Here is a 14,341-nt window from a genome sequence, read left to right as displayed (position 1 = left end):
TATTTTTTATGTAACTATATACCATATGAAAATGCTGAGTAAATCATTACTTGTCTGACTGTTTTGTCTTATATAAGAAGCTAGTTGTTTTTTCCTTTTTTTAAAACTAAAGCCAAAGGAAAATATTACATGATACTTTTGTCTCTTGCCAAAGCATATAGTTTTGTGTTACTGGGTAGTCTCACAGGATAAGGATATACATTAATACATTTGTTTTACTATATTTTGAAACCTCTAGTTTACGGAGAACTATGGAAGACAGGAATGTTTGAACGCATGTCTCTGCAGACAGATGAAGATGAACACAGTATTGAAATGCATTTGCCTTATACAGCTAAAGCCATGGAAAGGTATACTAATTAATATAAGAAATCCCAGAGAAATCATGGATATTAATTTCTTTGGAATTATTTTGACTAGGGTAAGATGATCACTAGGATAAAGAGACTTAAAAATTCTTGTTACAGTGGAATAAAGAATTTTGAGATTAGATTTTTCTGAATGTGGATTGAAGTTGGTTTTGAGTAGTTTGGCTATGAAGGTTAAATGTATGAAGTGGCATGGTTGTTTCATTAGGTAGAAATATTAACAAGAAAACCCATGTGTCTGTGTGTTTGTATGTATTGGTTTGCCTGTTATCTTATTCATTATATATTTATTTATCTCAGAATAACAATTATATTCTTTCATGGTATAGTGCTCCAAGTAAGTAATCATAAAATTTTAGATTTGGGAGTAACTTTGGAGGTAATTTATTTCAGCCCTTATCAAAGTATGTGAATCTCTATTATAAAAGCAATTATTATGTAGTAATATATAATAAGTGAGATAATCTATATATAACATAGATCTCTTATAAAAGAGATCTCTGTTATAAAAAATGCTGACTTGGTACCTGCTAAGAGGTCTTTGAGGATAGCATGCTCACTAGACTATAAGTAGAGTGAAGACAGGGACATTTTGTTTTCCACTTTTACCCCAGTGCCTAGCACAGTGCCTGTCACATAGTAGTCATTATTTTGGTAAAATGAAAGAATTGTTTTAAGACCTTTCTTTCTTCTTTAGGGCAATATTCAAATTAGAACATTTTTCTTTTGAAGGTCACATTTCTGTAATTTTTTCAACCATTTCCTTCATATGGACTTAATATTCCATATGTTTTTAGTTTGATTAGTTCTAAATAGGGTGAGATTATTCCTTCTCTGGTCCTCATTACTGTATTCTCTTAGGAAAATAAGTGGTATGTCTTAGGTTTACAGTAAATATTTGTTAATTAAATGTGTTAATGAAGTATGAGATTAACAATTTTTATGCTGATATGGCTTACTTACTATTATCTGATATATTTGTGGTCAGCTGAAACCCCAAGGGTTTTTTATACTGTTAAACTAGATTATTTTCTCCTTTTGTGCTTCAGTGGTTGATTTCTTTTTAACCCTAAAAGTGAATGTCTCTTCAATTAATTTTGTTTAATTTTTTCATGTTGGTTTTATTCTATTATTGCAGTTTGGGGAGTTATTTCCAGTCTTAATTCTGTTATCAAAGTATTATTTATTTCTCTCAGTCTCATGTTGTCCACATCTTTTCACAAAAATAACTATAAGGGATTACATAGCTGAAGAAGTTTGCAAAAATAGAGTGATATTAAATTGTAAGCAGTATAATTTTAGGTTGTGAAAGTTGCTCAGTCGTGTCCGATTCTTTGCGACCCCGTAGAATTCTCCAGGAATTCTCCAGGCCAGAACACTGAAGTGGGTAGCCTTTCTCTTCTCCAAGGGATCTTCCCAACCCAGGGATTGAACCCAGGTCTCTCGCATTGCAGGCAGATTCTTTACCAGCTGAGCCACAAGGGAAGCCCAAGAATACTGGAGTAGGTAGCCTTTCCCTCTCCAGCGGATCTTCCTGACCCAGGAATGGAACCAGGATCTCCTGCGTTGCAGGCGGATTCTTTACCAATTTTAGGTTATTTGTGTTTTAATACATTCTAATTCTTCAGAAAATTTTAAAGCAGTATAGCCTGTTTACTTTTTGAAATGCTAGTGTCATCAGAGCATCCCATTCTTCAACTGCAACAGGACAGTAAAAAACTTTTGTACCTGGCTAAAATGTTATTTCAAAAGTAAAACAGGTGTAAATGTGGAAATGTAGGAAAATAGAAATTTGAAACCAGTGAACAAAATTTATGTTTTTAATTTCCTCCCTATTAAAAAACATTAAATTACCACTTTTAAGTATATCACTTCTCAGGAAAACCTTCCTTATCTCTCAGATTATGTTGCTGCTGCTGCTAAGTCGCTTCAGTTGTGTCTGACTCTGCAACGCCATAGACAGCAGCCCACCAGGCTCCCTCGTCCCTGGAATTCTCCAGGCAAGAACACTGGAGAGGGTTGCCACTTCCTTCTCCAGTGCATGAAAGTGAAAAGTGAAAGTGAAGTCGCTCAGACGTGTCCGACTCTTAGGGACCTCGTGGACTGCAGCCTACCAGGCTCCTTCGTCCATGTGATTTTCCAGGCAAGAGTACTGGAGTGGGGTGCCGTTAGGATCCCTAATACTGACTCTATCGAAAGCACCTAGTACTTTTCCTTTGTAACCTTGGCTGCAAGCACTGCTTGTGTCACCTAGCTTACCATTACCTGTATCAGTTTCCTTTACTGAATAACAAATTGCCTCAAAACTTATGACTTAAAGTCATAACTGTTTTTATTGCTCACAATTTTGGGGTCAGGAGTTTGAGTAGGGAACACCTTGCTCTGGTCCACAAGACACTGACTGAGATGACTGGAGTAGGCCTTGAGGATCCAAGATGACTTTAGTGCTGACTTTTACTTGAGATACCTCATTTGTTCTCTATGGCCTGTTTTTTTTTTTAATCAGCCAGGGCTTTTCTATCTTTTTGGCCTGTCTCTAGAAGGATGGTCTGGATTTCTTTACATGGTGATTCTGGGTAACATAACAAAACCAGACATTTCTTGGCTTATTAAGGACTAGGCCTAAAACTACGTATCATCATTTCCACTGCATTTTGTTTGCCAAAGGAGAAATAGATGCTACCTCTTGATGGGAGGAGTAGCATATGTGTACAGAAGTAGGAGGGATTGTTGGCAGGCATCTTTGTTGATGGATTACCACAGTTCTTCCTGTGGTAGACAATTCATGTTTCTCCAACATGGAGGACATCTCCTAAGATGCCCAGAAATCTCATCCAGTTATGACATCAGGTTCAAAGTTCATTATTTTATCATCTGAATTTGGTTGGGATGTGGATGAGGCTCCTTGAATGCAGCTCTTTTTGATTTGGATACCTGTGAACTAGGAAGGCAAGTCTCCCCATTGTCCGCCCCACCCCTCCCCACCCCCCGCAATATACTTAGTATGTGGTTTTGAGACAAAGACAGTTAATCACATTGGAGGGTGGAAAAATGAAAAGCATGTAGTAGTCTCTGTTCTAAAGCAGTTCTGAAATCTAACCAGGAAACAGAAAATGTCCTTGATTATGGCTTGGTTCTATCTTTTGATAGTGGTTTCATAATTCATTACAGATGGTTCCTGATTTATGCTGGCTCCACTTAGGATTTTTTGGCTTTTTGATGGTGTGAAAGTGATACATAATTAAGTAGAAACTGTACTTTGAATTTTGATCTTTTCCCAGGCTAGCAATATGTATGATACTCTCTCATGTTTCTAGGCAGTGGCAGGGATTCGCAGCTCCCAGTCAGCCATGTGATCAAGAAGGTGAACACCCAATACACTTAAAAAACCTTTTGTACTCAGACAACAATTCTGTTTTTCATTTTCAGTACAGTATTCAATAAGTTGGGCTTCCCGGGTAGCTCAGCTGGTAAAGAATCCTCCTGCAGTGCAGGAGACCTGAATTTGATCCTTGGGTTGGGAAGATCCCCTGGAGGAGGGCATGGCAACCCACTCCAGTATTCTTGCCTGGAGAATCCCCGTGGACAGAGAAGCCTGGTGGGCTATAGTCCATGGGGTCGCAAAGAGTCAGACATGACTGAGAGACTAAGCATAGCACATTCAATAAATTACATGAGAGATTCAGCACTTTATTATAAAATACACTTTGTTTTAGATAATTTTGCCCATCTGCAAGCTATTGAAAATGTTGTAAGCACACTTAAGGTAGGCTAGGCTAAGCTATGGTATTTAGTAGGTTAGGTGTAGTAAATGTATTTTCAACTTATAATGGATTTATTTAGACTTAACCCCATTGTAAGCTGAGGAAGATCTGTATTATTCTTAGCTCTTGGCTGGGTCATTTTGGCTCTTGTCTCTGTTCTTTTAGTCCTATTTACTTTTCCATAAGAAATGGGCTTTGTTTGCATCTGAGTAGCAGTTTTATTCTGCTGTATGTGACAGTTAAAAGCCTAAAGGCCTCTTTTCATTTGAGATAGTGTTTTATTTTAGTACAAACTGATAGAACTCCGTTAACCACATTGTGGATTTTCTATATATAAGATTAAAAGTGCATTCCATTAGACAAAAGTCACATCCACAGTTCTTACTGTGACAAGATTCTCTCCACTTTCTTACTGAGACGGGATTCTCTCCACTTTCTTACTGAGACAGGATTCTCTCCACTTTGGAGCCCAAGTTCAGTTCAGTTCAGTCGCTCAGTCGTGTCCGACTCTTTGCGATCCCATGAATCGCAGCACGCCAGGCCTCCCTGTCCATCACCAACTCCCGGAGTTCACTCAGATTCACGTCCATCGAGTCAATGATGCCATCCAGCCATCTCATCCTCTGTCGTCCCCTTCTCCTCCTGCCCCCAGTCCCTACCAGCATCAGTCTTTTCCAATGAGTCAACTCTTCGCATGAGGTGGCCAAAGTACTGGAGTTTCAGCTTTAGCATCAGTCCCTCCAAAGAAATCCCGGGGCTGATCTCCTTCAGGATGGACTGGTTGGATCTCCTTGCAGTCCAAGGGACTCTCAAGAGTCTTCTCCAACACCACAGTTCAAAAGCATCAATTCTTTGGTGCTCAGCCTTCTTCACAGTCCAACTCTCACATCCCGTGTAATTTCTTAGAAGCCCTTTTACCTGCCTGAGAGAATATGCAAGCATGGTCTGAAGTCTTCCTGTGGTCCTAACACAGGCTTTTACAGATGTGGTTTCGATTTGATGATTCTGAGCCCATGTTCTTGGTAGTACTCTGTATTTGGTCTTTGTCCTTAGGCTGTTTGCTTGACAGTGTTTGGTTCTCTGTAGAGGCTAGTGATGAGAAACAGTTATTTTCTAACCAAGAAACTCTTAGTTAGAAATATTTCTTTTAAATTCTGCTTATAGTTAGTTCTTTAGCTCATGTTTTTCTTCTTGCATCTCCTCATATTTGGCTGTGAAGAAGCCATTGACACTTTGAATATTTTGTTGGGGAATCTTAGTTACATTTATAGATGCTCTAATCTTCTAAGTTTTGTCGTGTGACAGTTTTATGCTAATTATTTTCTGCCAGGAAATAATATGGATAACCCTTCTTCTAGCAGTGTCCTTACTGCGTGTCTACTTTCAGGCTCCTTGTTGCCCTTTTACCTTCCACCTGTCTCTTGTCCCCAAAGCCAATATTATATTTTCTAGGTGTCTCTTTTAGTAATACACTTTCCAGGCACCCATTTTTGGTCTCGGTTATCAGTTGTAGCATGGCATATCACCTCAAAGTACTTTTTTTGTTTTCTTAATGATTCTTTGGGCTAGAAATTTGTGTTCAGGGATGAGTGGCAACCAGTCATTTCCATTTCATTTGCTGTCAGGTAAGATAGGTTGACTTAGGCTAGAGGTTCCAGGGTGCTGTCACTTTCTGTCTGGGGCTTAATGCAGGTTGTCTACTAGGCACCTTCGTTCTCATCTTGGTCCTGTCTCCACTTGTTACTTTTCTTCAGGGCCTTTCTCTACACATGGTTTCCCTTTCCTGCTGATCTATCCTGAAGTACATGGCAATTCAGTGTAGCAAGAAAGTAAGTAGAAATTTTAGGTCTCTTAATCTTTCGGCTTGCAAGTGGCACAGTATTACTTGTGCCATATTTTACTTGACAATGCGAATTAGAAGACTGGATTCAAGGGGAGGGAAAAATTGTACCTAATGGGAGGAATGGCCTGAGCATCCAGAGGTGGGAGGAATTTTGTTGATTGTGTTTGTAGATAGCCTACCACGGTAGCACTGCAGTTAAATAGCTTTTCGGGAGGTTATGTATGCATGTATATCTGTCTGCTTCCCTTCTCTCCTTTCCCCTAACCTGTCCCCTACTCCAGGGCAGCTGGTCTACTCTGCATATTCTGTACCCATCTCAGTTTCTGGCGCAAACAGGATCTCATCAATTAATTGTTGAATAAATTAATAGCAATCTATTTGTAATACTTTCATTAAATATTTCCCAAAAATGAGGTCAGAGTTTTTTAATTGGCTGCTTTTTATGTCATGAACCTATTTACATGTTTTTTTTAAAAGCTCCTTTTAATTGGGTATACATAGGACTTTCCAGTATATGACTATGTAGTACTTCAGTTGCCTAATTTTAAAACTTTTCCCTCAGTTTTCACTATTATGAAAATTATGATGGGCTAAAAAATTAAATATCTAAGTGTATTATTTATAATTCTCTTATATTAAGCAGATTTAAAAGTGATATTCATTAGAGCTTTCTTTAAAAAAAAAAAAAAGAATAATATAGAGGAGAAAACAAAATGACCCATAAAGTCCTTGCTAAGTTAAATCTGTCCTTTTGAAAAATGGGTGTACATGATTTAAAAGCATACGCAATGAGCAGTGAAACCCTCTTTTATTCTCCTCAGCAGTGTTTACTGGCAGTGAAGATTATTATGGAAATGCTAAAATATATGTATGCATATATAAGTTTGTGTGTGTGTGTTTGTGTGTGTGTGTATATATATATATAAGACTTATACATACACATTTTTGTGTAATTAAATAATAATCTCATATTAAGAGGAGGTCTTATTTTAAGCATTTTATTCTGATCCTTTTTTCCATATATTATCTTTACTGTCAAAATTAATAATTTTTAATATTATATATGATTGCATTTAAGAGATATTTTTAAGTTGGGATATGTAGAAATCATCTATTTTGAAAAAGCTATTTACTCTTAAAATTTGGAGAAGTAAAAGGCAACCCACTCTGGTATTCTTGTCTGGAAAATCTCATGGATGGAGGAGCCTGGTAGGCTACATACAGTCCATGGGGTCGCAAAGAGTCAGACACGACTGAGCGACTAACACACTCTTAAAATTAACAACATGCTGCCACTTCTTTTTCTTTGCATTTTACTCTGTTATCTTTCCTGCCTTTTATTCCTTTCTCTGTATTATTCTCATTTATTCTTTGTTTACAGTTTAAAATTTTAATTGATTTTGGGTCACTGTAAAATGTATTCTTTGTGACATAGAAGTCTATGAATATTGATAAATGTCGATTTGTAAATATGCAACACCATCAAGATATATAACAATTCCTTTGCCTCAGTTTTAGTCCTTTTTTGTTCAGAAAAATGTGCAAAGTAAATAGTACAATTCTTTAGTAACTTTTGAAGTGTTTGAGAAATATGGCCCTGTAAAAATACTTATGTTCACTGTAAAAATATTATATTTTTAGCCATATAGTAGTTTTTGTTACTGTTAATATTTCTGTAACATGGACAGCTTGAAAGCACAGTACACTGTATTTAAATCTTTCATCTTAGATTTTAGGTTCAAGTCAATCTTAGAAATTCACTGTGGTTAGGATTTGACAACTTCAGTACTTATACCATTATATATATTTAAAAAAATATTGATTTTGTATAGTTTATCCAGATTGTTAAGCCTAACTCTTATAATTTCTTGTGTTTATTCTTATTAATTATATTTTTGAGTTCCCTGAGTGAGAAAACTACTATCAAATACCAAATGCCTTGTATGGTATTAATTACTAATAACTGAACTTTTTCCTGTTCTTAATATCTTATATTAGTATAATGTATTTGTTAAAATTGAGGAACCAGTATTGATACATGATTATTAAATAAAGTTCATAGTTTAATTAGGATTCACTCTTTTGTGTTAGTATAGTCTTCGGCTTTGCCAAATGCTTCATTTCATGTCTTTCAACCTTTAATAGTCCCCTGTAGAGTAGTTTTACTGTCCTAAAAATCCCCTGTGTTCTACATATTGATCTTCTCTCTTCACTCCACCTCCATCTGACCCCTGATAACTACTGATCTTTTTATTGTCTTCATAGCCATATAGTTTCTGGAATATCGTGTAGTTGAAATCATGTAATATGTAGCTTTTTCAGGTTGACTTTTTGAACTTAGTAATATATTATCAAAATTCCTCCAAGTCTTTTTATGGCTTGGTAGCTTGTTTTCCTTTGTTGTTGAATAATAGCCCATTTTATGGCTGTGTCAGTTTTTCCACTCACCTATTAAAAGAGTATTGATATCATTGGATTCAGTTCAGTTCAGTGGCCCAGTCATGTCTGACTCTTTGCAACCCCATGAACCGCAGCACACCAGGCCTCCCTGTCCATCAGCAACTCCTGGGGTCCACCCAAACCCATGTCCATTGAGTCGGTGATGCCATCCAACCATCTCATCCTCTGTTGTCCTCTTCTCCTCCTGCCTTCAGCCTTTCCCAGCATCAGGGTCTTCTCAAATGAGTCAGCGCTTCGCATCAGGTGGCCAAAGTATTGGAGATTCAGCTTCAACATCAGTCCTTCGAATGAACACCCAGGACTGATGTCCTTTAGGATGGACTGGTTGGCTCTCCTCGCAGTCCAAGGGATTCTCAAGAGTCTTCTCCATCACCCCAGTTAGAAACCATTAATTCTTCAGTGCTCAGCTTTCTTTATAGACCAACTGTCACATCCATGCATGACTACTGGAAAAACCACAGACTTGACTAGAGACTTGACTTGACCTTTGTTGACCAAGTAATGTCTCTGCTTTATAATATGCTGTCTAGGTTGTTCATAACGTTCCTTCCAAGGAGTAAGTATCTTTTCATTTCATGGCTGCAGTCACCATCTGCAGTGATTTTGGAGCCCCAAAAGATAAAGTCAGCCACTGTTTCTGCTGTTTCCCCACCTATTTGCCATGAAATGATGGGACCCAATGCCATGATCTTAGTTTTTGAATGTTGAGTTTGAAATCAGATTTTTCACTCTCCTCTTCCACTTTCATCAAGAGGCTCTTTAGTTCTTCTTCACTTTCTGCCATAAGGGTGGTGTCATCTGCATATCTGAGGTTATTGATATTTTTCCTGGCAATATTGATTCCAGCTTGTAGTTCCTCCAGCCCAGCATTTCTCATGATGTACTCTGCATATAAGTTAAATGAGCAGGGTGACAATATACAGCCTTGACGTACTCCTTTTCCTATTTGGAACTAGTCTGTTGTTCCATGTCCAGTTCTAACTGTTGCTTCCTGACCTGCATATATTTTTCTCAAGAGGCAGGTCAGGTGGTCTGGTATTCCCATCTCTTTCAGAGTTTTCCACAGTTAATTGTGATCCACAGAGTCAAAGGTTTTGGCATAGTCAGTAAGGCAGAAATAGATGTTTTTCTGGAACTCTCTTGCTTTTTTGATGATCCAGCGGATGTTGGCAATTTGATGTCTGGTTTCTCTGCCTTTTCTAAAACCAGCTTGAACATCTGGAAGTTCATGGTTCATGAATTGCTGAAGCCTGGCTTGGAGAATTTTGAGCATTACTTTCCTAGCATGTGAGATGAGTGCAATTGTGTGGTAGTTTGAGCATTCTTTGACATTGCCTTTCTTTGGGATTGGAATGAAAACTTACCTTTCCACTCACCTGTTAAAAGATTATTGATATTGTTGGATTAATATCTGTTACATTTTTTACCATTTTCTATTCACTGTTCTTGTTCTTTCTTTTCTTACTCTCTTTTTCTTTTTCCTCTGATTTTAATTGAACATTTAATACAAGTTCATTTTCTTTCATCTCTTAGCATAGGTTACACTTCTTTTTACTTTTTTTAGTGGTTGCTGTGAAGTTTGCAATGTACATTTGCAACTGATGCAAGTATACTTTCAAATAACACTGTACTGATTCATGCAGTGCAGGTATCTCACATTATTCACAATTTCTTGTTCTTATCCCTTATAACATTGTTATCATTAATAAACTATAATTACCAAGCTCATTATTGCTGTATTATTTTGAACAAATCATTATGTTAGATCAATTAAGGATAATAAAAATGAAATAAAACAAAGATGTTATTTTAAATTCTTTTATTCCTTTCTAATGTGCTTCTTTTTTTCTATGTTGGTATGAGCTTATGAACTATGTTGTTTTCCTTCTTTCTGAAAGACTTATTACCAGTTCGTGGCTCTGATTTTATTATTTAAAACTTGCTGTTTTGGATTGGACAAAGGATGTCTTTTATCTTTGCCACCTCCTCAAGAACACACAAGAGATGTTTCCTTTTCCATTGTTTCTATTAATCTCAAATTAAGAATAATGTATTTTATTTATAGGGAGTAATTAAGCAGGCTAGTAAGCAAAACTCATTTTGTCTCCATAGTGGTAATTCCTCCCTGTCCAGTTTTACTAGTTATTGATGTAAAGATTTGATTGTTTTAAAGATATTTACCTTTATTTTTGGGGGCTCCAAAATCACTGCAGATAGTGATTGCAGCCATGAAATTAAAAGACACTTACTCCTTGGAAGGAAAGTTATGACTAACCTAGACAGCATATTAAAAAGCAGAGACACCTTGGTCAACAAAGGTCCATCTAATCAAGGCTATGGTTTTTCCAGTAGTCATATATGGATGTGAGAGTTGGGCTATCAAGAAAGCTGAGCGCCAGAGAATTGATGCTATGAACTGTGGTGTTGGAGAAGACTCTTGAGAGTCCCTTGGACTGCAAGGAGATCCAACTGGTCCATCCTAAAGGAGATCAGTCCTGGGTGTTCATTGGAAGGACTGATGCTAAAGCTGAAACTCCAATACTTTGGCCACCTCATGCGAAGAATTGACTCATTGGAAAGGACTCTGATTCTGGGAGGGATTGGGGGCAGGAGGAAAGGGGATGACAGAGGGTAAGATGGTTTGATGGTATCACTGACTCAATGGACATGGGTTTGGGTAGATTCCGGCTGTTGGTGATGGATAGGGAGGCCTGGCATGCTGTGGTTCATGCGGTCGCAAAGAGTCGGACATGACTGAGTGACTAAACTGAATTGAACCTTCAAAATTTAAAAATTTGGTTAATCTGAATTTTTCAGATATGAGCAGAGTTGCTTAATTATGCAGGGAATAATGAGTGATGCAAAAATAAGTCAATATTGTGTGTTTCCTCAAGCATATAGTCCAGTTGGAGGAATAAGAACTGTATATAAATAAATGTAATATAATTCAAAATGTAGTAAGTACAATTGAAGAGTTTATAGAAGCAGAAAAAAAGGGATGAAGGTGACAGCTGAGTTAGGGGAGCACAGAGAAGAATTGTGAAGAAGATGATATTTGGGTGTACTTTGAGGATGACTGTAGTTTTCACAGAATGAGGCAGAATTTTCTGTTGGAAACAGAATACTGTAAATATAAAATGTGGAAGTAAGAAAGCCCAGGGCTAATTTTAAGAGCAGGAACCTATTTGACTTAGTTTGTGGAAGTTACAGAAGTCTGGGTTAGTAACTGAGGTCTGTTTCTAGATGACTTTTGTTTGACCTGCATAGGTAGAAAAAGTTTTTCACAGATATGAATGTTTTTAGTTTGATGTTGATCCTGCCACTCCTTGTTATCATATACCTTATCTGACCTTTCACACATATATGGTACCAGCGTGGGCCTAGAACCATTTGAGTAGGTAACCTTGTAGGTGCAGAGAGTAAGAGGGCCAAGATTAGAAAGCTGGAATGGTTGGTTGGGACAGGATTATGAAGGACATTGAATGTCATTTTAAGATATTTGTATTTTATTCCATGATTGTTATAGAGCTAGTAAATGTTCTTGAGAAGGAGGGTGATGATTAGAACTTGACTGTAAGAGTATTCTTCTTTGATGGCATAATGGTACTGTGAAGGATGAATTAGAGTTGGAAGAGGTTGATAGAAATAGTTTAGAAATTATGGAGGCTTTGGACTAAAGTAATGATGGCTAAAACTGAGCAGATTATGGGAGAATGAAGAAAACTTGGTAAATATTTCTGTGTGGGAGAGTAAAATAATTTAAAACACTTTTAATGTGTAAGAGTATACAATTATCAGAGATGGTCAAGATGTTAGCTTTTTGGTGTAAACCAGATACAATTTTAGGAGAACATAGGGCATGGAAATGTTGACTTGTTTCCATCAAAATACTGGAATGTTTCTGTAAAAAATACTGGTGTGACCATAATTCTGAAAGCTGACTTGGGCCAGTTCATCATACTACTGTTTTGCTTCAAACAGTTGAGTTTCCGTAATAGAGTTCAGTAAGATTCTCTGGTACCTGAAATACGCCTGCCCTTGTAAAATCTCTTTTTACTAGTTTTCGTACCAGAATGGAAATTCAGAAAGGTATACCCTTTGAAATTAATTTTGATAGTCTCACTGTATGCCCTTACCTGATCCAACAGTAAAGAGTTATAATGACTTAAATGCTAATTTTAGTTGTCATTGACAGTTTACCTTCTCCCTTTCTCTCTCTTTTCCCCCATCTTCTTTGGCTCTACCTGATGTCTTCTGGGTCTTTCTAGTTTATTCTTTCTCACAGTGAGTCACAGTGTTCTGCATTTAATCTGTATGTGTATCCCTGTCGTTGAAGGTGAATTTGATCAAGAGGAAAAGATTAGTGGAATTCTCCCACGTAGGGTTCCCTGAAACTCCACGTTATGATTCCTTTCAGTCTCTGTGCCTTTAACACCATTTTTGAGAGTTCCACGACCAGCCTCACTTGAAGGACTCATAGATGTATGAGGACTCTGGTTTATTAGAAAAGATGTGATACGCAGCAGGACCAGCAAGGGACAAAAGGCGTGTCGAGCAGAATCTGGAGGAATCTGAATGTAGGCTTCCAGCATTCTCCCTCCCATAGGGGTGGGCCAAACAGAACGTGGTTCCTCCAGCACTGTAACATGTATACAGTGCTTCTGGCCAGGGACGCCTGCTTTAAGATTCTAAATCCAGGATTTTTGTTAGGGGCTAGTCATGTAGACATAAAACTAAGACTGTAAAGCTATACTGAAACTTGCAGAAGGAAAGCATTGCCATAATCACATAATTTATTAACAATCTAGGCAAGCTGGTACTATGTCCCAAGTGGGTAAAAAGAGCCTTAATCCACCTAAATAACATTGCAGAAGCCAAGTTGCTAGGTACCCAAAGGCCAGTCTTACGCATAGGACTTTCTAAAGATTTCCGCAACAAGTCTGCTGAATTTAACCCAGTTGCGGAATTCCCTTGCCACTTTCCCAGTTCCAGGCTGCCGTATTGCCATTCCAACTTTGTGAATTTTTGATTCACCTGAATACCATTTTAACTCCTTTATAGTTTAGGTTTGTACTAGGTCTTAAGATTCTTCTTTCCTTTCTGATTTGGCCTCAGTCAAGGTCTTCAACTATTTAAAATGATCAGAGAAAAAGTAAGGTATGCTCTTATGTAGTTACTTTTTAACAGGGTGGAATGACTTGTCTATGGGCATAGAAAACAGCCTGAGATTTTCCACCCCCGTCCAGCTTAAATGACAGCCACAAGAGCAGTGCGATTTTCACATGTGTTCTTACCCTTTGACTTTCATACTCCTGGTCGTGTATTTCTGCATATATCTTGTTTTTTTAAATTGTCATTTATTGAGATTTTAGAGCAAACGTATGTTTTCTTTGTATATTGCTCAGTTTCTCTTTTTCATGAACATAGAAGATTCCTTTGGATTAGTACCTGTATATCAGGAAGAGAGCGTTTTTTAGAATTACAGAGCATGGAGTATCTCCAAAATAAATAAAATTTCGGTTTTGATTGTAATGGAACAGTTTTTGTTTCTGTGACCATGAAAAGGATGTGCAAGAGGTACCATAAGACATTTGAGAAGATTGGAATATATTTTATTTTTATCAGAGTAGACTTTTAGTATTTATCTACATATGTTTTGTCCTCTCTTTTTTCCTCCTATGAATATTTTCTATCTAAAAGAGGAGAGGAGAATAAATTATATAGCGCTATTGTGGCAACAGCTTCAGCATCTTAGAGATAAGAATAGCTTTTCTTTTGACTGGCTTAGTTATGATTTTTTAAAAATTCTCACCTGAGAAGCTCTAGACTGCTTCTAAAATCTTTGGAAAGTTGGAAGGATTTGTATAGAAAAGAAAATTCTCGTGTTCATCAATGTTGTTCAGAGG

At 37.2% G+C, this 14,341-nt stretch overlaps 1 protein-coding gene across 2 annotated transcripts in view; it reads left to right on the top strand.

Moving 5' to 3' along the window:
* MEMO1 (mediator of cell motility 1) overlaps positions 1 to 14,341 on the top strand; it is a 111,523-nt gene that overhangs the window by 70,469 nt on the left and 26,713 nt on the right. For both annotated transcript variants that reach the window (XM_018055087.1, XM_018055088.1), the window contains exon 6: positions 239 to 350. In XM_018055087.1, coding sequence (XP_017910576.1) covers positions 239 to 350 — 112 coding nt within the window. The remainder of the gene's footprint in view (positions 1 to 238; positions 351 to 14,341) is intronic.

Source organism: Capra hircus, chromosome 11 (genome assembly GCF_001704415.2).
Source record: "Capra hircus breed San Clemente chromosome 11, ASM170441v1, whole genome shotgun sequence".
Classification (NCBI taxonomy): domain Eukaryota; kingdom Metazoa; phylum Chordata; class Mammalia; order Artiodactyla; family Bovidae; genus Capra; species Capra hircus.
This window is presented reverse-complemented; position numbering and strand designations above follow the sequence as displayed.